Source organism: Dreissena polymorpha, chromosome 2 (genome assembly GCF_020536995.1).
Source record: "Dreissena polymorpha isolate Duluth1 chromosome 2, UMN_Dpol_1.0, whole genome shotgun sequence".
NCBI classification, from domain to species: Eukaryota; Metazoa; Mollusca; class Bivalvia; order Myida; family Dreissenidae; genus Dreissena; species Dreissena polymorpha.
The window spans coordinates 35,478,612-35,504,700 of record NC_068356.1 but is presented as its reverse complement, the minus strand read 5'-3'; the positions used below and the strand labels follow the sequence as shown (position 1 = coordinate 35,504,700).

Below are 26,089 nucleotides of genomic sequence, written 5' to 3'. Positions count from 1 at the left end.
GAACTGACATGTTATGGCTAGAGGAGCATAGAATGATTGTGAACTACCATGTCATAGTCTCATTTCATTGTGAACTGCATTGTCATGGCCAGAGTTGTCTCATTTCAGCGTGAACCTCCATGTCATGGCCAGAGGAGCATAGAATGATTGTGAACTGTCATGTCATGGCCAGAGTAGTCTCATTTCAGTGTGAACTGCCGTGCCATGGCCTGAGGAGCTTAGAATGATTGTCAACTGCCATGTCATGGCCAGAGTAGTTTAGATTTATTGTAAACTGCCATGACATGGCCAGAGGAGCATAGAATGATTGTTAACTGCCATGTCGAGGCCAGAGTAGTCTCATTTCATTGTGAATTACCATGTCATGGCCAGAGGAGAGTAGGATCATTATGAACTGCCATGCCATTGCCAGAGGAGCAAATAATGATTGTGAACTAACACGTCATCGCCAGAGGAGCATAAAATGATTGTGAACTGCCATGTCATGGCCAGAGTAGACTCATTTATTTGTAAACTGCCATGTCATGGCCAGAGGAGCATAGAATCATAGTGAGCTGCCATGTCATGCCCAGAGGAGAGTAGGATCTTTGTGAACTACCATACCATGGCAAGAGGAGCATAGAATCACTGTGAATTGCCATGCCATGGCCATAGTAGCCTAGAATTAGTGTGAACTGCCATGTCATGGCAAGAGGAGCCCAGTCATTGCCACCAAATTTAAATCTTGTTAAACGAAATAACTGGGCATATACCTTCCTTAGCAAATCAATAATATTTGCTTCAAGTAAGTTTTCAGAATATATGTAATAACTAGTATTTTACACTTGTGTATGATGTTTTACTCTAAACTTAGTAAGCATTTGGGTTTCAAAATGAACATGATCAAGATGGTAAGTTCATTTTTTGTTTTCTTATATGAATACATTAATTATTTTTATGCCCCCATTTCCAAGAACAGGGGGTATATAGTTTTCGCACTGTCGGTCGGACGGTCAGTCAGTCGGTCGGTCACACTTTGTGTCCGCTCTCTAATTCAAATAGTTTTCATCCGATCTTTACCAAACTTGGTCAGAAGTTGTATCCAGACAATATCAAGGTCAAGTTCGAATATGGGTCATGCCGGATCAAAAACTAGGTCACGGGTCACTTAGTGCATTTCAAGGATTTAGCATGGTGTCCGCTCTCTAATTGAAGTAGTTTTCATCTGATCTTTACTAAACTTGGTCAGAAGTTGTATCAAGACAATATCTAGGTCAAGTTCGAATATGGGTCATGCTGGGTCAAAAACTAGGTCACTGGGTCACTTAGTGCATTTCAAGGATTTAGCATGGTGTCCGCTCTCTAATTGAAGTAGTTTTCATCTGATCTTTACTAAACTTGGTAAGAAGTTGTATTAAGACAATATCTAGGTCAAGTTCGAATATGGGTCATGCCGGGTCAAAAACTAGGTCACGGGGTCACTTAGTGCATTTCAAGGATTAAGCATGTTGTCCGCTCTCTAGTTTATGTGACTTTCTGATTTATTTTGATATTCTAAGACATTTTTATGCCCCCTAAGGAGGGCATATAGTGATCGGACTGTCCGTTCGTCTGTCCGTCACACTTTGCGTTTAGATTTCTAAAAATGCTCATAACTTCTATGTCGCTTCAGATAGCAATTTCATATTTGGCATGCATGTGTATATGGACAAGGCCTTTCCATACGCACACAAATTTTGACCCCTATGACCTTGACCTTGAACTAAGGGTCCGCGTTTAGGTTCGAAATCTGCGTTTAGGATTTGAAAAAAGCTAATAACTTCTACCAAGCAGTTTACACAGTTATACTTTTATGTAGTGACAAAGTTACAGATGGGGGCATCTGTGTCCTGTGGACACATTTCTTGTTTTTTATTGTTTGGTCAATGAAATGTTTTAGATATTTTACAGGCTTGCCTTACTGTTCAATAGATGTTATGAAAAATCAATCAGACCAATACCCGGTACTTGGTTGGACAGAGATAAAAAATATATATCAACTCATGATGCAAGTTTGCAACTAATGTATTGAGTATCTAGTGTGTCACATGCCATGAAGATAAAATGGCTAAAGAACAAATCAGACAATCTTACTGTATACTACTTGTGGCACATCATTACAAAAATTGTCCGTACATATATAATAATGAATGATTAATTGATAGCTCACATTTTAGACACAATCCTAACATATACATATCCAACTAAACCATATTCAATATATGACATTTTTGTTTGCATTTTTACTATTTATTTGCTTTAAAACAAGAACATGTAGTCTTTTGCACGTAATTAAGAGCAATAAACTTGTTTATAAGATAGATTTTGTCACACATTTCTGTGTTTAATAATCAATTTGGAATACACAAATAATCTAGGACAGTATTTTCTTGGTTATGTTGTATCAAGACATTTACACTATCTAATCTACACAAAGTTTACTATCCTATTCAAATAAAGAATAAGTCAGCTTATGTTAAGTAATCATCTCAAAGAAGCACTCTTTTATTAAAAGATAGCACTCATTTAACTACCTGAAAATATCTGCAAAGAGCTGTAAAATGGACCCTTTTTCATAAATTTTCTTGCCTAATGGCTGTGGTTGTTTCATACATACAACTATTTTAAACTGGCAAATATTGCTTAGAGGTTTAGCATTTAACAATTTTATCAATATAGATTATGGATTTTCACTTTGAAAATATTAGTGAGAATTTCTCTCTCTAAGACCAGTAGAAGTTAATATTTCCATTAGGAGCTCTATAAATACCAGCATCACTGCCCTGATGCTAATACAGTAATTAATATTTGTCATAATGGGGATGTCAATCATTACTGATCAGATCCATTACCTCTCAACTAATGTGTGCACAGAGAGATTGCTATCATTATGTTGAAGAAAGTTGTAATATTAACAATATAGACTACATAAATGGGCTGTGCTCTTTGAAAATGGGGTTGAATGCAGGTGTGTACAGTGCCGTCCCAGATTAGCCTGTGCAGTCTCCACAGGCTAATCAGGGACGACACTTTCCACCTAAACTGGATTTTTGCTAAGAAGAGACCTGCTTTAGATGAAGAATACCATAAAAAGGGAAAGTGTCGTCCCTGATCTAATCTGGGATGGAACTTTAAGCACAGGCATTAAACCACCTTTTTCTCAGAGAAGGGCCCAAATGTATCACTGGTGTGAATGAATCTAAGCAACAGAACAGATTAATGCTTTAGCAGGATACCACTATGGACTGCAAAGGCTAATCTGGGACGACATTTTACATACATGAATTAAGTCCACATTTTCCAGAACACACATAATTAAGAGTACTGTGCATGCAAAATATGGTTCTCACTCACTCATTTCATCAAAACATTCAAGAATCAATCATGAAAGTGATTAAAAGAACAAACATTATAACTCCTAATACCGGTACATGTAATAAACAAAGTCACTATGGGTTAATGTCAAAGCAATTTACAAATTCTCTTTTACACTTTACATAAAATGGCCAGTGTTGCTCATTTAAAACTAGAGCTTTGTCCCAGACGTGATGTATACCCCCACTTGCCGCATTGACACAGACTATTTGCATGCTGTCTTCACAAAACAAGAGAATCTAATTTATGGCAATTTTGAAGAATTATTATGCCATTATCATTTATAGCCATTTTGACCTTTGAACTCTTGAATGACTGCAGTCCAATGACTGTGAACAAAATTAATGTACAGAGTCATTTTAAAATCTCACAATGTATGACATAGTTATGGTCCAGACAAGATCATTTATGGCCATTTTTGTGACCTTGACCTTGGAGATATCAACGCAATTCTTTCTCGCGACACACCGTCCAATGATGGTGAACAAATGTGCCAAATGATTTAAAATCTCACAATTAACGACATAGTTATGGCCCGGACAAGCTCATTTATGGCAATTTTTGACCTTTGAACTCAAAGTGTGACCTTGACCTTGGAACTATAGACGTAATTCTTTCGCGCGACACTGTTCAATGATGGTGAACACATGTGCCAAATGATTTTAAATTATCACAATGAACAACATAGTTATGGCCCGGACAAGCTCATTTATTGCCATTTTTGACCTTTGAACTCAAAGTGTGACCTTGACCTTGAAGATATCTACGTCATTCTTTCACGCAACACACCGTCCAATGATTGTGAACAAATGTGCCAAATGATTTTAAAATCTTACAATGAATGACATAGTTATGGCCCGGGCAAGCTAATTTATGATCTTTGAACTCAAAGTGTGACCTTGACCTTGGAGATATCAACGTAATTCTTTCGCCCGACACACCGTCCAATGATGGTGAACAAATTTTCCAAATGATTTTAAAATCTCACCATGAATGACAAAGTTATGGCCCAGACAAGCATTTGACCTTTAAACTCCAAGTGTGACCTTGACATTGGAGATATCAACACACTTTTTTTCACACAACACACCGTCCCATGATGGTGAACAAATGTACCAAGTTATTTTTAAATCTAACAATAAATGACACAGTCATGGTCCGGACAAACTTTCGGTTTAAAACACAAATTAAGTGACCCCGTGACCTAGTTTTTGACCTGGCATGACCCATATTCAAACTTGACCTAGACATCATCTAGATACAACTTGTGACCAAGTTTGGTGAAGATCGGATGAAATTTCGAGACAGACCGACAAAGTGACTCCTATATAGCCCCCATTACCAGTAATGGGGGTATAACAAAATGGTTAACAAATATGGTCACTCAAACAAAAATATTATATTATGCCTTAATGTGGCACCTAAAAAACAGTGACCCTGGTTTTCATGTATCAATAACATAATCTTTAACAACTTGCAGCAAACACATTTGCTTTTTATACATACAAACATGAATACAGCTGCCTGCTTAAATGTTTCACAATAACTTTTTGACAAATGAAACATATATTTGTGTTTTAATGTGTCAAGTTATTGGATATTACATTTAATTCATTAATTTAGTTAAAAGCCGACATCTTATCTGCTAACCAGTTGATAACTTAACAATTTATTTATGTAACTATAGTATAAGAATTGTATTTTGATTTTTAGTTACTTAATGATTAAAAAAAAACATCAAGGCTCAACCATTAACAAACAAGTCTTAAGAAATGTTATAAAAAATAAAATTGTGAGATTTGCTTGACATATATGAGTTTGAGCATCTAAATATGTCCAGAAGCCTACAATAGCAGAACATGCATATGTACATACATGAACTGTATGTGCTATTTAAGATGGTCCAGTTTTATGGTACTCATATTTGTTTTCAAATTAATTTATAATGTAAGAGATATGAAATAAAAATAAAGTATGTTGGGACACCAATAATGAATTAAAGTAAAATACACCTTCAAAAATTACGAACTGCATTAAAGCTTTGAACAATCCCGTATTGCATTATTAAAAGCTCCATTACTGTACCACGAAAAAATGCCATTAAACAGTGCATAATTGGTTTTGTTCCAAGTATTCCAAGTTGTGTACATGTAGTTCAGTATGCAAATGTGAGGTATCAAACGTTCGGAGTCTATCGGGGTGAATCAGCCAAGGAGCTCCAGGTCTCGTGGGACACGCCAGGGGCCAGATGGGTGATTTTAACATGCACGGCCTGCTTCTTGGCGGTGTTGAAAGGCAGTGGGCACAGTTTGTACGTCACGTCATCACCTTCCTTTGGGACATATTCGCCTTCAATACTGAAAAATGGATTATACAATCGTGGTAGTCTGCAAGCAAAGCATACGGGTTGTGCTCGGTGAAAATGGGGCTAATTGAAAGTGGGTAAAGTGCCGTCCCAGATAATCCTGTGCAGTCCGCACAGGCTATCAGGTAAGACACTTACTGCTTTTATGGTATTTTTCGTTTAATCCAGTTTAGGCGGAAAGTGTAGTCCCTGCCAAGCCTGTGCAGACTGCACAGCTTAATCTGTGACAGCACTTTAGGCACATGCATTAAACCTCCTTTTCACAGAGCATGGCTCATATTAACAAATTGATAGTACATGTATTATGTTAATCAACTATGAATTGTATTTGTAAAATGGTTTGCATTAACCATACTGGGAATTTATATACGAGACAACAGCTTACTAATGTATTTGCCTTAAATGTGATTTAAAGCTCCAAGATTAATTCATTATGTAACTGCTATTGTATTGTCATATATTATTATTGATTAAGGAATATTTTAAATTCTTCCAAAAAAATATTAATAAATTGTAAATTATAATTTAAATACAGGAAAAACATAAGTCCCTTTTATCCAATCAATACTCTGTTACCGTTGTCACAAAACATGTATATCAAGTCCAAGATGATTTAACAAAAATATCTATCCCTCAACGGAAGCTTTCAGACTCATCATTCAAATAGTCAGAACAAGTTAAGGCATCATTAAGGATTCATAAGGAAGAATTCCCACATTCCAGCCTAGCAAACAATGGTCATAATGAGGAATGACAGTGTCTCAAATAACCTTAGTATACATACTTGGTTTAACATTATACTTTCACAATAAGTTTAACTGGCTTAAAAATACACATTTAATATACATGTATGAATGAATTTCCTTGAAGAAAGACTGATTATGATATTGATAAATATTTTTAAATATTGATGCCACAAACTTTTCAAAAACAAGTTTGCATCTTTGGACAGGCAGACAGACTTCCATGGTGATTCCTGTATGCGTTATAGTGATGGAGATAATTTAATTCATAATATGTAATACTGTTTATTAAAAAGACAAACATACTCTGATATGTGAACAAATATTTGTTCATGTGTTTCACTATTAACGATGAAGCCGTGACCTTTGTTCCTACAAAATGACTTCACCTTCCCTGTATAGCTCTCACTGTTCATGGCTCTTTCAGACCTGTCAATAGAAACTTCCAATTATAAATGTGGCGGCCAAATCTCCAATTTGCTTGTAATTGGGCAACACATTGAGAAAACCAACCTTAATACATGCATGTAAAATGTGTGATCCCAGATTAGCCTGTGTAGTCCACACAGGTTAATCAGTGAACACACATTCACATTGAGTTTTTTTTTTGTTAAAAGGAAGTGTTTCCTTTGCAAAAAAGCATGTAAAGACATTAAGTATTGTCACTGATTGGCGTATGCAGACTGCAAATGATAATCTGGGAAGTCACTTTCAGCTCATGAATTCAGCTGGGTTTTCCCAGAGGGAGGCTAAATTTCTATTTTCAAATTGTCCATACAGCAATTAAAAAGCAAATTCTGTCACCATTTCACTTCTCCAATCATGCTCTGAGCAAGGGAAATATTGACAGTTAGTGGATATAAATCTACACACTGTGCGTGTGAGGAATCTTTAGCAGATTGCCTCCAATTAATGCAAGCATTTTTTATATATACAAATTCTTTGTTACATTATGGTTTTTTTTATATTTATATGCAATATTAATTTAGTAAAACTGGCAGTTGCTACCAAATAAATGCTTTATGAAGAAATATACATGCAACATGAAGGGTGAAATTTAACTATAGCTTTGTCACAAACTTGATAATCATGCCGGCACCACTTTGACAGTTATATTTGTGATCAACAGGATGAAAAAATGCACATCTTCTCTGATAATGACATATTTGAAGTTCCAACTTATTTACATTGACAAATGAGAAAGAAGTATTCACCACAAACATAAAACATTTTATGCAACTGCCATACTCAATGCTTTCAAGAGTACAAAATTTATGCACATTTACACTACATATTTTAAGTTTTGATTTAATCAGTTTAGAAAAGTGGAAGTAGTTTTCTCAAGAGACTTATAGCATAATGCAGTCAACGAAAAAACAACAAAGGAGCGGTTGCCATGTCAAACTTTGCTTGCTGAAACATCTTATTCTTTTTTTCATTAACTTGTAAAAAGCAATATTTAAGCTGTCAACTGTCTGAAAACAACTAAAAAAAAGCAAATTTGTTCAATTGATATTACTGCCAAACAAATTTTGTGACAGACTGACAGATGTACTGACGGACTAATGCCTATTCAATACCATCTTCTTTTGCGGGGGATAATAATAGTGGCACAACCATAAAACCTATGATGTACATGTATTTGTAAAAAATAAGTTAGCAACTGAAATGCAGTTATATAAAAACAAGACATGTGTTGTTTGTGAAACACAATGCCCTCTACTGCGCTTTGAAGCTGCACATCAGCTATTTAAGAGAAAATTGGTCCAACGGCAAGGCCCATAACTTTGCCAAAAATCAGTGGACCGGAACGCAACTCATACTACATCTGTAAGTCATATAGGTAGATACACACACCAAAAGTAACCTCATTATATGAAAGTGTTGTGTAAAAAAAACTCAACAAAACTGTTAGTATAGAGAAAAATTATGCACAAAGCCCATTACTTCGCCAAAAATCAATGGGCCCAAACGAAATTCACACTGCATCTGTAAGTCTCACATACATGTACATACCACATACAGTACATCTAGACTCACATGCCAAAAAACAGCTCAATCTCTGAAAGCTTTGCGTAAAAAAACTCCGGAAACGGAATACCAGATGGACAGACTGAAAGATGGACGACAGTGCAACTGCTACCGGGGACATACAAATACAATGGAACTTACGCTGAGTAGGTTCTATTCCTCCTTGTGGGTACAGGGCTAGGGATGAGAAATTTATTGTGCAATGGGGAGCCTGGATCTCCACTTGAGATCTTGGCATTGTTGGCTGCCTGGAGGTCTGGGAGATCCGTGGACATCTTCTCTGAAACACAGCCAGTGAAACCTGTGCAACACAAGTAGGCAGATAATTTCCTGATTATCATTACTTTGAAATTTGAATGCCAGATTACTACATATTGGCCTATATCATTACCATCTATCATTGCCTGATCACTATCTTTTTTTATAAAAACTATTTGCCCTGCTCTGGGAAAATTGGGCTAAATGCATGTGCTTCGTGTCATCCTAGATCAGGGAGGACACTTTCTGCCTTAACTGGACTTCCTAATGTGTATAATCAGAAATACTATGAAACAAGGAAGTGTTATCCCTGATTAGGCTGTGTGGACTACACAGGCATATCTGGGATGACACTTTACCATCATGCATTAAGCCCTGTTTTCCCAGAGCGAGACTCGTATACATTTGTATATTATATGGGTTTGACAAACTAAAATAATAATGACTGCTTCAAAAGATGGTGGTTTGTCTCTGGACTTTTCTGATAATTGTAACTGTTATTCCTCAAAATGAATAAAGGCATTAACATTGATTTTCTTTGGCCTCTGGTGTGACATGAGTTGATATTTATAATGCAATGTCACAGTAATGGTTGTTTGAAATTTATTAGCTTAATGATTACAAATCCAGCAATAATTCCCAGAATTTTGTAGTTCCAATCAATAAATGGATTGTCCACAGAAAGGACAGAAACTAAGATTCATATGAAATGACAGGTAATCACTACCGTTGAATGATTGCATTCAGTGTCTAGGAATAAATATTTATTGAAGTGTATATTCAGTAGGGATGCAAGAGGTTACAAAAATCATTAACCGGTTAACCTTTTGCCGTAACTGGTTATTAACGGGTTAACCGAAACACCTTAAGTAGTTAAAATGTTAAAGTATACGTAAACAATGTCAAACCACTCGTACCTCTACTCTCTATAGAAACGGAGTAATTTCAGATCCCTTGCGTTGATAACATGTTATTTTAATAATTTTGTAAATGTTTGCTATATATTGTTTTTATTTTTCCTGCGTAAAAGAATATGAGCAAAAAATAAAGAATTACACAATATTCATTTTCCTGTGTCAATAGCTTATTTTTGGTTGGGTCGCTTACATGTACATTACGTTTGCGTCGTATCGCTCACAAATGGTGTGTTTCTTGGTGTATTCTGTTTTAATTTTATTGTTAATGATTATTTATTAAACTAGTTTAATTATTTGCTTTCTTAAATAAAACTTGCCTCAGACGGTAGTTGTGGCATCGTGGATGATGTAAATTACTAACAATGATTTTAATTTCTGATAGAACAAATAAGACAAGATTTTGACTACGAATGCAATTCTTGATTAAACTGTTACTTATAAATACTATATTTTCGCGGGCAATCAAGTGTTGGATATTGGTTAACAAAATATCAAAATAAACCATTCAATGTCTCAATTGAAATTTATCGCGAGAATTTATCTCAATTGCCTCTTTGCTAATAGTCCCCAACCAACGCAGTTTTCTAGTTAAATTTTCACGAGTTAAACAAAACAACAGTGCCAATTATCAAAACGTACCCCCTGCTTGTTATAACAAAGGATAGGATATATTGCTTTATTGCATTGTTTGTTGACACATTATATTCTACCATTGATGGTGCGGCATGTTGTTTTTACTAGTTTCAAATTGGCAGTATGTCACCCGCAAAACTTAATTTTTAATCGTATGAATTGTATTATGAAAAAGAGAAAACATTATTCCAAGAAAAAAAAAACATACTAAATTTTTTTTTCAGGTTAACCTTTTCCCGAAAATGTAACCGTTTACTGGTCGTTTCGGTAGGTTAAACGGTTAACCTCTTGCATCCCTAATATTCAGTTCTTGTAAATTAAGCAAAACACATGGAGTTCTGTACCAAAATATATATACCAAATTCTTTTTATTCTGATGCATCAGACATTAAAACAAACATGCAATAACATTTTTTTAAAGAAGCGGAATTCTCACCCTTTAATTTTATATTGATAAGATGCCAAAAAGTACTTCAGTAAGTATTTAAGGTGACAGTGTCATCTCAAATCGGTTGGTTTGTTCTATTAATTATAATAATTCATTATTTGAAAGGTCAATGTTTACCGTATACAAGGCAAAATTATGGAGGACTAAACAGAGAACGAAAAGAACGTTTTAATTGAAATACTATGCATATCTTATACCCCATGTACATTTTGGAAAATAGTGGGCAGGTCATGAGGTATGCCAATCGCACGTTTTGTCTTCAATTTTATAAAAAATGGTGTTTACCCAAAAATAGTGCTTAAGCAAAAAACTGTATTAAATGTTAAACTATTACCTATAGAGTTTTGACACATCAATAAATGATAAAATTTGTTTTAATATGTTTAAAAGTGCAGTGATTTTTTTTGCTTTTATTTGTTACAGCCTGTGCCATTTGGATTGGGAAAATTAGCTCGATAAACCATGAAACTGGGAAAAATAGCGCGATAAACCATGAAATTGGGAAACGTTAAGCATTATAAATATGAGTATACGTAACAGAATTAAAATTGTTTTTAAGTGCATGTTTGACAGCATTTGTATACTATAAAGTGCTGCTTTAATGTCTTCTTACAATGAAGACAATATTACGTTAATATCCTTCCCCATGCATATTAAACTTGCAATAATCTATAGATTCTTAAATACACCAATTGATCATAACCCCTTTAATAGTATTAATTTAATTCAGTATTTTTTTATTATACTTCATATGGGGAAAACATTAACAAATATCAACAAACACGCTTGAGTGTTCTTGTTGTGTTAATGCTGTATTAAATGTAAATGTATCATGTCTGTCAGTTAACCAACTCAGTCTCAATATTAATCCCAATAACTGACCACTGCTCTTATTGAATCAGAGGAAGGAGGAGAATGGCCATAAATAGAATTGTAGGACCAATGCCCACACATTTAGTTATGTGGCAGGGCTGTTGATAAAACCTGCAATCCTCAGATTTCAAGTACGCTCTACCAACTGAGCTAGCCGGTCAAACTAAATGAAAAACATCAATTTAACCATCATGCAACAATGTACACTTTCCATGATGATTATCCGTTTGCTGTAATCAGTCTGAAAAGTAATTGGCCAATATTTACAATGTATCATGGAGAAGAGCACTGAGGAGAACATACATGTATATGTAAGTGTTGACCGTATAACAAAGCCCACTAACAGGGCTCAGCCTAGGTTCAAACTTGAGGGAGAAGTGACTACTCCCTGAGCTGATATTAGGGAGAAATGAGGCCACTAAAAGGAGAAGTGGTTTCTGTTGGGCGTTAAATAAAATTTTCACTTGTTTTATACCCCTCATTACACCAAGCCTATCATCAATGAAAAAAAAAAATCAAATTCAAATTCAATAAATCCTTACATATTAAGTCACATAAATCAATTCATACAAATAAAACCTATGATTTCCATGTGCATCATAAAAATAAACAGTACTTTAATATTGTCATGACAATCCAACACCCTATTTACATTATTATGTACATGATAATTACATATAGTAGAGCTTGCGTCCAATTAGAAATCTCATTTTACTACTGTTATTTTAATTAGCAGACAAAATGCCAGCTGTTCTCATGCCGTCTGTCACATACAGGCTTTAATAAACCACACTAATCGGTCCCTACGGGTATATTCATCCACGAAAAAATCGTTTCCAGTTACTTAAGACTGATGATGAAAAGCAGGTGTAATCCTCATGGATATTGAGCATTTCATGCATAAATAGATTTTCTATCGAAACACACTTCCAAATTTTAATGTTAACGCGACATAAAAAACATTCATGCTTCAAATAAACCGTGTTCATGTATAATGTGTTGACCCAAGGCCCTGTTTAAAACGTCACGTTATCCGCATGGAAAGCGAGGGTGTATTGGATTGTGTGCACTACGTCAATACCAACACGATTATTCACATTCGTTATTGGCCTACGTGTCTTGTTTAATAAGAACTAATGTGAACATATTAGATAGAATGTAAACATTTTGTTTTTCGAGTTTAAGTGTTTTGATTCAATTGATCACTATATTTTAACCAATTTTTTTTATTTGTATGCATTAACTTACATAATACACTAAGCGGGATATAAGAGTTGTTTACGTATGGATTTATAAAATCATGGAAATTAGCACTATGCACAGGTGAGTTAGTTTCCGTTTAAATGGTTATGAATTAATGTCTGACAAAATAAATTGTACAACGACTGGATAATTAGTGTTTAAGAGTTTTGAAACACAATACAAGTTAACAGTAGAACATACTAGAATAAATCGAATTCCTTTTTACTGTTCGGAATGTGTCGCGCGTGTAAACTATTTTGTGCAAAAATACATGTCTATAACGACGTCATTTCATCGCTTAGGTAAACTACTGCATATGTATATACAATGCGCGCGTTCTGCAAGGCATGTACTAATAGCGCTTACAGAACAGAGAACTATCAAAACTGTCGACGAAATGACACTCGCTTTCATCGTTTGATCTAAGCCTTTATTGTTTGTAGTGAATGCCCATGTATGCTAGTTGCCTGGATAAGCTTTTACAGCAGTTGATTGTTTGCTGTGATAATAAACTGATAACATAACAAGCGTCATCGGTGACTTTGACATGTCAAAATAGAGAATTCTTAGATGGAAAAGTTGAGAAAAAAAAACGTCCATGTAAAAAAAGAAGGCGAAGTCGACATCTCCTTCGTGTAATTTAAGGGCGACATAATTATGTCCCGGGCGAATATATCGCCCATGTCGCCCTCACAGCCGAGCCCTGACTAAATTAACCCTTTACCACTTAGATACATGTACGTATTTTAACGCATTCATAGTCCCTTAGAAAGTTACATTTAATTAAATACCACTAACACTAAATTGAAATTTTAAATGCTTTATTTCCAACTCTTAGATATTGATAAGCAGCAACCAGCAAACAACCTCAACAGACTGCGAGTGACTCGCAGGCTGTTGTGGTATTATGATGGGTGCAGAAGTCATTTTCAGGTTGCTTTTTATGGGGGAAAGGGTTAAACTGCAAAACAACAGCTATTATTGATAGCTACTGACCCCACACTGATGGAGCTCATACATCACTGAATCACCCACATTTGCATATATGTTGTCTTGGGGCGATAGAATTTGCACTTTCTTCTAGTTTAAATATGCTTTAAATTAGCTTTATGTATAAGACTTTTCCTGTCAGATCCCTGTATACTGTTATATTTGATCCAATATGTTATATAAGACCGTACACAATACTCATAACATGCACATCTCATACCTACCTCTATTTGATTCATAACAGGATTTGAAGAAGTGTGAAAAATGAATACATACAATAAACAAAGATACAAATTAAAAGGATACACAATTCTTACAGAACTGGCAACAATATTTAGTTCCACTCATTCTTCGTTTTCAGTATTTTACGTGTAATTTTCAAGAATTGCTGTTTGAAGATCATAATCCCACAATTTCTATTTTGTAATTTTTAAATCTTGCATAGGTTCCAATTCCTTCCTCAAAGTATATGGTGCTTTTAATTTCAGGAAGCTATAATAACAGGAATGGGTCTCCACTAAGCAGTCTAAGCCACAAAGCCTCATAAACTGACACTGGCTGCAGAAAGTCTATTGATTGTTCACAAGGAAACTAGATTTAAAATATTAATGGCTTCTGAAAACCAACAACAGCTGCAGGAAAACATATGCATTCCATGCTTGTCTGAATTTTTGGCGTATTTAAAGGGGCCGTCCAACAGATAAAGCGTTGTATCAACGCACACGATATTTTGGTAAACTACCAGGATTGCTTATATAGCTATAAAATACATCCGCTCAAAACATGAGCGTGGATGGTCGAGTGGTCTTGGCGGGAGGCTTTTTACTCCAGGACTCCAGGGGTCAGTGTTTCGAGCCCTGTTGAGGTTTACTTTTTTTTACTTTTTTAAATTGTATTCTTGTTTTTTTGACAGGAGATTTTTAGTTCAAATTTTTAAATTTATCAAAATAAAGCATTTTAAGCATTTAATGACAAGCTTCAATACATGCCAAAATCTGTTGGAAGGCCCATTTAATAAATTTCAATAGGAAGAATCCAATAAATAAGGTGATCTTTTCATGCAAGTTCTCTTCTTATTTACAAAAAAGACATCCTTTGAGCATTCCTGACGAACTAGCCTACATGTATCTGAAGGAACAAAGAAATTTATTTAAAAAAATAAAAATAATAATAATTACTCCAATAATGTAAATGTTTTTTAATTGGTTGCATTTTCTGAATGACATAGGTGTATATACAGTATCAGAACATTTTTGCTGCGTCGTCAAAGCAAATTGACAACCATGTGCGATTTGATTCATGTTTATCCCATGAATTCGTAAGCAAGCTTAGCATAAACAAAATTCTAATATCTGCTTGTGATTTGAGTTACAATACAGTTTTGTAACAGAAATAAAATAAACAAAGAAACAAATATATAATGAAAATATTTACTTTCTCTAAATGGAATAAATACAGTGATTCTCCAAAAAGTACATTATTTGATTGAGAGGAATTAAGTTTCATTATTTATGAGTGAAATTTATGAATATTGATATTAAAATAGTATATCATTATAATAGTATAAAAATATTGTTAAATAAACTCATGTTTGCCTTTCTTCATCATTTTTCTCTCTGGGTGAATATCTTGTGTAGTGTTTTTCCCAGGAGGGCAAAGGGGCATGGCGTATTACTTTCAAAAAGGGCATTTTAGCGCGCAGTTTAGGCAAAAAAGGGCAAAAACGTTTCCTGAATACCTGAATTACAGGAAACATGTAATCGCAACAGAAGCAGTTGTGGAAAAAATAACATATAAACAAGCAAATTTAATGGTAATAGATGTATTTAACTTACTATGATTTATATTAATATATTTACCTTGTAATGTACATTTAAGTTCCATGCTGTTTCAATAAACTGTACAGCACGACAAACATAATAAAGCAATATATGCATATGAATCTTATTATACACAGATCCACTAACATATAAATGAAACCATGTTTGCCTTATCCCATTTTCTAACAATAATCTCGACAGATGTTTAAAATAACATTGCGAGTAAATTGATCGCTAACAATATGCAAACACTCGTTTCCGTGACATACATCCAGCGAGTAGATAACAAATAAATAAATAATGTTGTTGATATCTAAAACATTTGTATGCATCGTTGATTATCACAGACATTTCATTAATACCTTCTTAATGTATAATCTCCATCGTTAATTCGATCGTTTACGATGTTATTTGCCATTTTTGCTGAGTCACAATTTAATTCTGTATAGCAGTGCTCACGCTGCTGCCAGACATTGTCGCCAATGGCGATTATTTTATCCAACTGGCTATTATTTCATAAAATTGTCTAGAAAAAATGGCGATAATTTAATCCGCCTACATCCAAAAAAAATTGCCTCTAAAAGTCAGCAGTGATATATTTTGTAAAAAGCGTCTTTAATCTCCCCGTGCTTGACCAATTATTGGTAACTGTTAGATCTATTAATTTTTCGCCAATTATAATTTGTCATTATTGAAAATCGCCGCGAATATTTTCGGCTGATTTTGTTTTTCACGCAGTTGAAAATTGCTTGATGTAATAATTATTAAATCCCCATCAACGAATTATCCCCGTAATTATCGCTGTTTGTCGTCTGCTTTAACATTTCTTGATGTGTGATAAAGTGATAATGATTTCAATTTTTAACCAGGTAACCTGGTTAAAAATAATACTGAAAAACACTTCTTTTCTCCATTTGAAGCATTTTTAGCAAAGCAGCAACAACACAAATCCCCCAATTTTAGTCAAAATGCTGCGAATTTTTCCCCATTCAAAGGGTCCCGGCATATGCCATGGCCAGCTAATTTTAACGAAACGTGTTTGGAATTACACTGATGTGGTGTATTTTAAATCATGCTCTGTGACGTTATTTGATGTAAACATGATCGGCACTGCGAAAGTGTTATTGTTGGAATAAATCATTTACATTTGATATTGGCCTCTGCCTACAATATAGCGGCCGATGGCAACGTCGTAATAAGAGATAAAGCAATCGAACGATATGCACCTTTTATTTAATCATTAATGTGAAAAATGCGTACAATTTTTCGGATTGCCGTTTTCGGATACTGTATTTTTGTCGTCGATTATGATTTATTTTCGAAGTTCATAATTTAAAAAAATAGAATTACGAATACACATACCCTGATACGGAAGGAGTTGTTTATAATATTTAGAATTGTATTCACCAGAAATTGCAATTGGAAAAACTGTAATAAAAAAGTATAATTAGTAAGGGCTCTGGGTGGGGTGGGGGCTCTGCCCTTTATTCTCATGTGTATGTAACTGTAGCTGATACCTGGTTTGTTCAGTGACACCCACAACCTTGATTGTATTCTTTATTGTAAAGCCATGATAATATTTTATAAAAAAATGACACACTGATATTATGCTTGTTTATATATTATATATTATAACTTAAATTTAATAGATATACATTTAATAAAACATAGATAAAATTAGATAGATTGTTTTTTTCTGTTTGCCTTCAGTACCGATTTGCCGAAAAGTCCGCGTCTGTTTTGGCTATTATTTTTTTAAGGAAAAAAATTATGGCTATTATTTTCTGAAGGCCAGTGTGAGCACTGGTATAGTCCGCCATGTTGATAAAATGTCAAATTATGTAAGCGACAGGTGCGCATAGCAACGTTAAATCGTATACACGATTCGCATTTTGTTAAATTAGTATACGTCTCAGTAATTATTTCAATAATTAGATCTAATTATCCTAAAGACGAAAACGATAAAGAATAAGAAAATTGTGATTTTAAATGTAATTATGCGTAAAAATATATGTTTTGATTAACTGAATAATGCATGCAATGCACAATTGCCACGAGAATAACATAGAGTTTTTCATCAAAAGTCTCCGAAGTAATGATTTTATCGTGGAGGAATACACGTTGCCGAGCGAAAAGTGTGCTTGGTATAACACAGAATCCTGCATTATCGATTGATACTGACACGGGGTTATTCACGCATGACTAATTCACAGCTTTGGAGCAGTCAGTAAGACCTACCTATAAATCGAGCACTGTTATACATTAAATCTGCTCAATTAATATAGTCGATTAGACGTTGACGTCTCTCGAGTAAATCAAGCACAGTCGGAGCGTCACAGACAATCAAGGAAGCTGACTTTGCGGACCAAGTTAGATCGTAAGGCAATAAAGATGTAATCGATTAGGGCGCGTGGCGAAATTTGCCTTTGAAAAAAAGAGCGCGTGGGTAAAATTTGCCTTTGAAAAGGGCAGCGTGGCAATCCGGGAGGGCGGCGTGGCTTTTCGCCACGCTTAATGGCCTGGGAAAAACACTATTGTGAAAAAAATGTCAGCTGACATTCTATCATGAAAAATACTCATAAATAAACAATTGCGTGTTAATAAGAAACACTATATGAACAACACATAAAGGAGGAAACATTTGACAAGATTCAGTCCTTTTCAGCTTTTTGTGTCTGTAGTCAAAAGTTCCAACTGTCATGGACAAAAAAATCAACCTTGGCTTTGTTTAGATGAGGTTCAAGAAAAGATGAATTGCTCAGTATGTATGCAGTTTTTTAAAGAGGTTGACTTGGAAACGCTTGACTAACTTGGCTGGTATGTGAATATCAGTAAATAAGTATTTAAAAAAATCAGAAAAACTTTGCTAAAACATGCAATCAAATAGTATGTATTAACTTACAATTATAGTTTATCTGTAGAGTAACAAATCCTTACAATAAATTCAAATGAGTTTCATACTTAATTTTAGAAGCCCACATTCTTAATGTTAACAAATAATCAAGAGACGCTCTATATCAGGGAATTGTACGAAAATTCTAATTGTTAACAATAAATATTCTTATTGACAAAATATAGTAAAGAATAACAATCAACAGATCTACAACTCACAGGAATCACCTGTTCGGTGTATCTGGCTATATAGCTTAACAATAGGTATGAGGTCTATTCTGAGAAAGTAAATGAAACAATATTGTGGTTATCTCTATTCAGTGAAACAATATTGTGGTTATCTCTATTCAGTCTATATACTACACCCCAGCCTTAACAAGTGAGTAGCCATCGAAACACATTTCTCCACCCTGTTTACAATGACTGGGATGGGAAAAACTGAAGAGCGCACATGCTGAAATATAATTTATGTTATACAAAAACACTACCAAATAACCGCTTGAAATTAATGCAACATTTTCAAGAAATTAACATTATTATTAAATAAATAGATAAAGTTTCAAAATTACAAAATACCTTCTTTTATCAACAGTCTGTTGAATTTCTGTAATCTATAAGCTGCTAGCTAGTTAATTTGTATTGAAAGAAAACAATTTGTTGAATATTTATCAATTTACATAATTTGATGAAATAAATACACAATTAAATGTTCATGAATATATAATATCTATTACATGTGTACTTGATATACGTGTTAACATTTCACAATGTGTTAAAGAAGTAAATATTTTAGAGACTATAGACTTTAGAGACTATACTAGAATGCACAACAACAACAATGAACCGGAAACAGCATGTTGATGGAAAATTGTAAACAACTTACTGTCATAGTAATTAGTAGTTAGTTAAAAGATTTTTGCCAATTAATAAATAAATAATGTCATATCATCTTGTTAAGGAAAGTTTGTCACTTTTTGATGACGATTTATCATCACAATCAGAAACAGGTATTCACTATTCTGTGATTGTGTATAAACAAGTTTTGACAAAAAAAATGTCAACATGCTAAAGAGTATTTACCTTTGTGTTAAATGCAAGTCACTCACTGTGCATGTTCTGTTCATCTTGTAGGATATTCTGGACGAACACAATCAATAAATATTCTTGAAACTGCCCTTGCAGGGAAGTTTAGTGTCTTGTGAAAAAATGTTACAACAGACGATGAAGATTGGAAAAGACGGATATAAAACTATTTGTTTTATTAATTTAGACACCATATATGAACAGTACATAAAGGAGGAAATATTGTATGCATTTGATAAGACAATATTGAGTTATGATGAATTGCAATATTGACCTTCTTTGGCCAATTTATCAGCAAAACAATGGTGACTGTGTCAAATCTATTTACCATAACGAACTGCATCTTTGCAAATATTCTATCAAGGGATTTCACAAGATCTCTATTACCAAAACTCAAAAAGGACCCAAGACTCAACAAGAACATAAAATACACACAAGGACAAGGACAATTTTTACATTGAACCATTGTCTTTGATGTTATTTTTCCCTATGTGGCTTTAGTCTGCGTTGAGTACCTCTGGGCATTCCCCTATTGATTAAAAAAAACTTCCCAATTGAAGGTTTCTAAATAAAAAAAGACATTTATAAACAAAATGTAACATTTAGTCAGTTTCCCTATGCAGCTTTATGGTTTGAACCTTAGTAAATACAATATTGACAACACTTAGTTATAAATTTTAAAGTATCTGGGAGCAAACAATCATATACACCAATTTCCCAATTTGAAGACGTCAGGACGCAAAATTTCCCAATCTAAGGTTTTTTCGTGCACATTTTTCTCAATCGAGTTGGTGCTTATTCCCAATTGGGAAAAAAAACAACACTTTAGTTATCTTGATTTGAATTTGTTATATTTTGTATGACAGTCTTAATACAAACAGAGACTTTTACAAATCAAATCCATTTCCTATAGTAAATATGACAATATGAATTATTTGCAATAGTCCTAATCCCGGTTTATGTGGGAACCCAATTTGTTCCCATTTAATACAATCACTTATGCGAGATAAAAAGTACTGAACTATAAGTTTGGCCAATATAAACTTGCCTAGTTATTTGTGTTGTAGTTAAAAAGAAGAAGTCAACTAAATCTCCAATGCAGTTAATAAGCAGCAAGAAGAAAGGTGTGAAGAAAGAATTGCACAGAATAAAAAAACAACAAAAAATGAAGTCTTTGAACAGTAAAAGGAATACAGATAAAAAGCTTCCAGGTGAGAAAAATGGATAAATTGGCCACACTCTTGGAAAATAAGGCTTAATGCAATTGCGTCAAGTATTGTTTCAGATGAGCCTGTGCAGTCTGCACAGACTAAATGTCACTAATCACGTAAGACACTTTAAACTTTATGGAAATTTTTTTGCCCCGGATCGAATGATCGGAGGTATATTGTTTTTGGCCTGTCTGTCAGTCTGTCATTCTGTCACTCTGTCATTCTGTCCCAAAACTTTAAGGTTGGTCATAACTTTTGCAATATTGAAGATAGCAACTTGATATTTGGCATGCATGTGTATCTCATGGAGCTGCACATTTTGAGTGGTGAAAGGTCAAGGTCATCCTTCAAGGTCAAATATCAAATATATGGCTTCAAAGGTGCACACTTAGGGGGCATTGTGTTTCTGACAAACACATCTCTTGTTTGATGATAGGAAGTTCTAAATACAAAATCCAGTTTAGGCAGAAAGTACGGTCCCAGATTAGCCTGTGCTGACTAAACGCACATTATTTAAGCCCAGTTTTCCCAGATCGATGCTCAAATTTCATAAGAATATACATGAAGCAATAGCTCAGGATTCCTGGTTTGAAATAAACTGCACTTATTTGTATATGTTAAACAAGCATTTATTTAATTACAATGCATTATACATGCTCTGTTATTCATTTTGTATGGGTACATGATTAATTAACAGTTATGCTGAAACCAGTGATATAATGTCCCTTTCAAATCTATTGTATTAATTATGATTTATTTATTGAGCGAAAAAAATAAAATGACACGCATGTTATGTATTTGTACTGTGCAAATATGTCTAGGCACAGACTTAACCCAACTACTAACCATAAATTGCTTGTTACATGTTGGAAAATTATTTTACAAGACAATTACACAATGCGTTATTCTTACCTATTCAGATGGCTTGAAAGAAGCAGTGGACTTCACAGATATGAGTGTCCAGTCATTATGCAGAATATCAAAGCTTAGTGCAGCAAATGAATCTGTTGCAAAAGTGGTATGATGTTTCATGCATTATCATAATAACTTCTTCCTTGGTATTATGATGTTTCATATATGACCCATCAGCCAGATAATCAGAGCTTCTCTTACCTGGTCTTGTGATAAGAATATTGTTGCACTGCAACCCATCAACTTGACAATTAATGAACTGGTTAGCTTTATTACTCACCTATTTATTGGCGCCAGGCGTCTGCATAATGCTCTTGTTAAGGTGAACATTTAACAACTTTATATTGATGTTTCTACAACAGGTATTTATTTGACTCAATGTGTAAGGTCACTGACCAAAATCTATAACTCTGACACCCATTTTTAACCAGGTTCTGAAGGAAAAAACTGGTTATAAGATTGGTGAATTTCGGTGGACAGGCGGAACAATTCCTCCGAGCACAACTCCTTCATTTCTCAACGGATTTCAATGAAACTTTCACAAGATTGGCACCAAGTGCCCTGGAGCATATTGGTGGGATTTTATGATTCGGTCGAAGTCAAGGTCGCAACGACTAAAAATACATTGAATTTGACACAAGGGGGGTAACTAGGAACAATCAGTAACAATGCACATTTTGAACTGTCTCCCTTTATCAGACTTTTTTTTTCCAATTGGAAACCTGGTTTTGTGACAATTTACTACAGAAATTCATTTTTAACTTCACACATGCTTTCAGGACCATCATTTCAGGTCAATTATCAAGTCTTGTAACTATGACATGTGAATTGGCCAAATAATGCGACTATACTAAGAAAATTCTGGTGATTATTTTCGTTGAACAACTCAATATCCATTTATCTTATACAGATATGCAATTTAATATAAATGTACCGGTATGTCTTAATTCTCATAAATTTACATAATTATGGCGATTGACCAGGATCCACAATTTGGTCCTGCAATAAAGCTGAATAACCCCTCCTTTTATACGAATTTTGTTAGGCAGCCCACAAACTCCAATTAGCTTTTGAGCAACCATTTAAATTCAAAAGCCTGAATGGTGTACTGGTATTACCTTTTGCTTCTAAAGGTTCCAAGTTCGAACCCCATTTGCATTTATTTTACTTTTTCCTAGTCAATATAATTATTTATATGTATTCCAAATAAAACAGTTTTGTTATTAAACTCATATAATGACATTTATCAAAAATATCTGTGAACAAGTTCGCTCTAAATCCATGACAGGTGTTTGAGCATCATTCCTCCAGACATAGAAGAAAAGGTGAAAAGGAAAAGCCGCCAAAAGCAAAGGAGGAACAATCTGGAACTGCTTTTTCTGACAAAGATTTTGAAGACTTTGCTAAGGAGTTTGATTTCAGTAAAGCCAGAAAACAAAAATGAAGACTGGTGTTATTTTAAATTATGAAACTTTATTTTCAAAATAAATCTTAAAGATTCTCTCCAGTAGGATTTTTAAAGCGCCCAGTTACATATGTGCACATTGAAGAGCACAGGATATACTTCTGTGTATACTTATACAACTTCATGAGCTGTTCACCAGCTGTTGCTAGAGTGATATAATTGGGTACAATTATTTTCAATTATTTGTTGTGAACACTTATTCCATTGCTTTAACGTAATATGAATATTTTAATGTATTTTATATTGTTGTTTACTCTAAAGATATTGTTTACTGAACTGCTAACTTAAGGATTGTATGCATAACAATTCTTTATTCTCGTGGCCAACTAATGGTGCACAATGTATATATTGACATGACTTTGTATGTTTGTATGCCTCTCCATTTTTAGCTCACCTGAGCACAACGTGCTCATGGTGAGCTTTTGTGATCTCCTTTTGTCCGTCGTCTGTCGTGCGTTGTCCATTGTGCGGCGTCAACATTTGCCTTGTCAACTGTCTTGAAATTTGGTCAGAAGATTGGTCTCAATGATATATTGGATGAGTTCGAAAATGTTTACGTTTGCTTGAAAAACATGGCTGCAAAGGGGCGGGGCATTTTTCCTTATATGGCTATAGTAAAATCTTGTTAACACTCTAGAGGCCACATTTATTGTCTGATCTTCATGAAACTTGGTCAGAAGATTCATCCTAATAATGTCTTGGACGAGTTCGAAAATGATGCCGGTTGGTTGAAAAACATGGCCGCAAGGGGGCGGGGCATTTTTCCTTATATGGCTATAGTAAAACCTTGTTAACACTCTAGAGGCCACATTTATTTTCCGATCTTTATGAAACTTGCTCAGAAGATTTGTCCCAATGATATCTTGGATGAGTTCAGAAATGGTAACCTTTGCTTGAAAAACATGGCTGCCAAGGGTGGGGCATTTTTCCTTATATGGCTACATATGGCTATAGTAAAATCTTGTTACACTCTAGAAGCCACATTTATTGTCCAATCTTCATGAAACTTTGTCAGAAGATTCATCCCAATAATATCTTGGATGAGATCGAAAATGATGCCGGTTGGTTGAAAAACATGGCCGCCAGGGGGCGGGGCTTTTTTCCTTATATGGCTATAGTAAAACCTTGTTAACACTATAGAGGCCACATTTATTTTCCAATCTTCATGAAACATGGTCAGAAGTTTGTCCCAATGATATCTTGGATGAGTTTGAAAATGGAAACCTTTGCTTGAAAAACATGGCTGCCAAGGGGCGGGGCATTTTTCCTTATATGGCTAAAGTAAAATCTTGTTAACACTCTAGAGGCCACATTTATTGTCCAATCTTCATGAAACTTGGTCAGAAGATTCATCCCAATGATATCTTGGACGAGTTTAGAAATGATGCCCTTTTGTTGAAAAACATGGCCGCCAGGGGGGGGGGCGGGGCATTTTTCCTTATATGGCTATAGTAAAATCTTGTTAACACTCTAGAGGCCACATTTAATAAATAATTGTCCAATCTTCATGAAATGTAGTCCGAAGATTTGTCTTATTGATATCATGGATGAGTTTGAAAATGGTTACATTTGCTTGAAAAACATGGCTGCAAAGGGGCGGGGCATTTTTCCTTATATGGCTATAGTAAAATCTTGTAACACTGTAGAGTCAACATTTATTGTCCGATCTTCATGAAACTGGGTCAGAAGATTCATCACAATAATATCTTGGATGAGTTTAAAAATGATGCCAGTTGGTTGAAAAACATGGCTGCCAGGGGGCGGGGCATTTTTCCTTATATGGCTATAGTAAAACCTTGTTTACACTTTAGAGGCCACATTTTCCGATCTTCATGAAACTTGGTTAGAAGATTTGTCCCAATAATATCTTGTTATCTCAGGTGAGCCACTTTGGGCCTTTCACGCCCTCTTGTTGAATTTATTTACTAAAAGGAATAGTTCTTTACTTAACCCTTTACCACTAAGATACGTATTTTCACGCGTTTGTAGTCCCTTAGAAAGTTATGTTTAATTTAAGACCTTTCTTACTATATTCAAGTTGTAAAGGCTTTATTTCCAACCCTTAGATACTGATGAGCAGCAAACAACATATAACCTGAACAGACTGCAAGTTACTCGCAGGCTGTTCTGGTTTTATGCTGTTTGCACATAGCCATTTTCATTTGCTTCTGAGTGGGAAATGGTTACAATGCTTACCAAAATTATGTTGTAACACAGATGTAGAAATATCTTGTTTCAAAGAATATTAAGGTAACATGGCATGTCGCGTGATGTGTAAAAAGGAGGGTCCGTGTCTTACACAAGACCACCGCATAACGGGTGCCACGCTCGACTGCGGACACACGACGACGAACACGACGAGTGGCTATGACAATACCTCGGGTTTTCTCCGAAAACAGCCGAGATAAAAATTGTTACTGTTCAGTTGCTGTAACTGTCCTTATTGCATATTCTTGGAATCCTTGAATGCATCAGTCATCAACCCACCAGATTGCTATTAAACTTCACAGAAATAATCATTGGGTGTTTAATTTGTTTGAGACTGCTGCATTTGTAAATGCCTAGTACAAGATTAATGATTCCAAAGCTTTAGACATCTCTGAAACTACAAGACCCAGAGGTTTCATATTGGATTTATAATGTCCCTTTATGAAAAGATTGTTTGCTGTTTGCTGCTCATCAGTAACTAAGGGTTGGAAATGAAGCCTTTTAAACTTGAATTAAGTAAGAAAGTATATAATTAAATGTAACTTTCTAAGGCACTACAAGTGCGTCAAAATAAGTATCTAAGTGGAAAAGGGATAATTATGTCC

At 34.6% G+C, this 26,089-nt stretch overlaps 2 protein-coding genes across 4 annotated transcripts; one reads left to right on the top strand and one right to left on the bottom strand.

Moving 5' to 3' along the window:
• Positions 1-2,027: 2,027 nt before the first annotated feature.
• LOC127866601 (calcium-regulated heat-stable protein 1-like) lies at positions 2,028-19,343 on the bottom strand. Its single transcript, XM_052407257.1, has 4 exons — positions 19,182-19,343; positions 8,674-8,812; positions 6,808-6,930; positions 2,028-5,750 (listed from the first exon to the last, which is right to left on the bottom strand). The coding sequence occupies exons 2-4, from the start codon at positions 8,805-8,807 to the stop codon at positions 5,585-5,587; spliced, it is 423 nt and encodes a 140-aa protein (XP_052263217.1). The 5' UTR covers positions 8,808-8,812; positions 19,182-19,343; the 3' UTR covers positions 2,028-5,584.
• Positions 19,344-19,359: 16 nt separating this feature from the next.
• LOC127866600 (uncharacterized) lies at positions 19,360-25,792 on the top strand. 3 transcript variants are annotated; one of them, XM_052407256.1, is made up of 5 exons: positions 19,437-19,612; positions 20,756-20,899; positions 21,820-21,917; positions 22,243-22,385; positions 23,100-25,792. In XM_052407256.1, the coding sequence occupies exons 1-4, from the start codon at positions 19,543-19,545 to the stop codon at positions 22,342-22,344; spliced, it is 414 nt and encodes a 137-aa protein (XP_052263216.1). In that variant the 5' UTR covers positions 19,437-19,542; the 3' UTR covers positions 22,345-22,385; positions 23,100-25,792. The 3 variants fall into 3 exon arrangements, with proteins under 3 accessions (XP_052263215.1, XP_052263216.1, XP_052263214.1); XM_052407255.1 differs by lacking the exon at positions 22,243-22,385 and having other exon boundaries at positions 19,360-19,475; XM_052407254.1 differs by lacking the exon at positions 22,243-22,385.
• Positions 25,793-26,089: the final 297 nt, after the last annotated feature.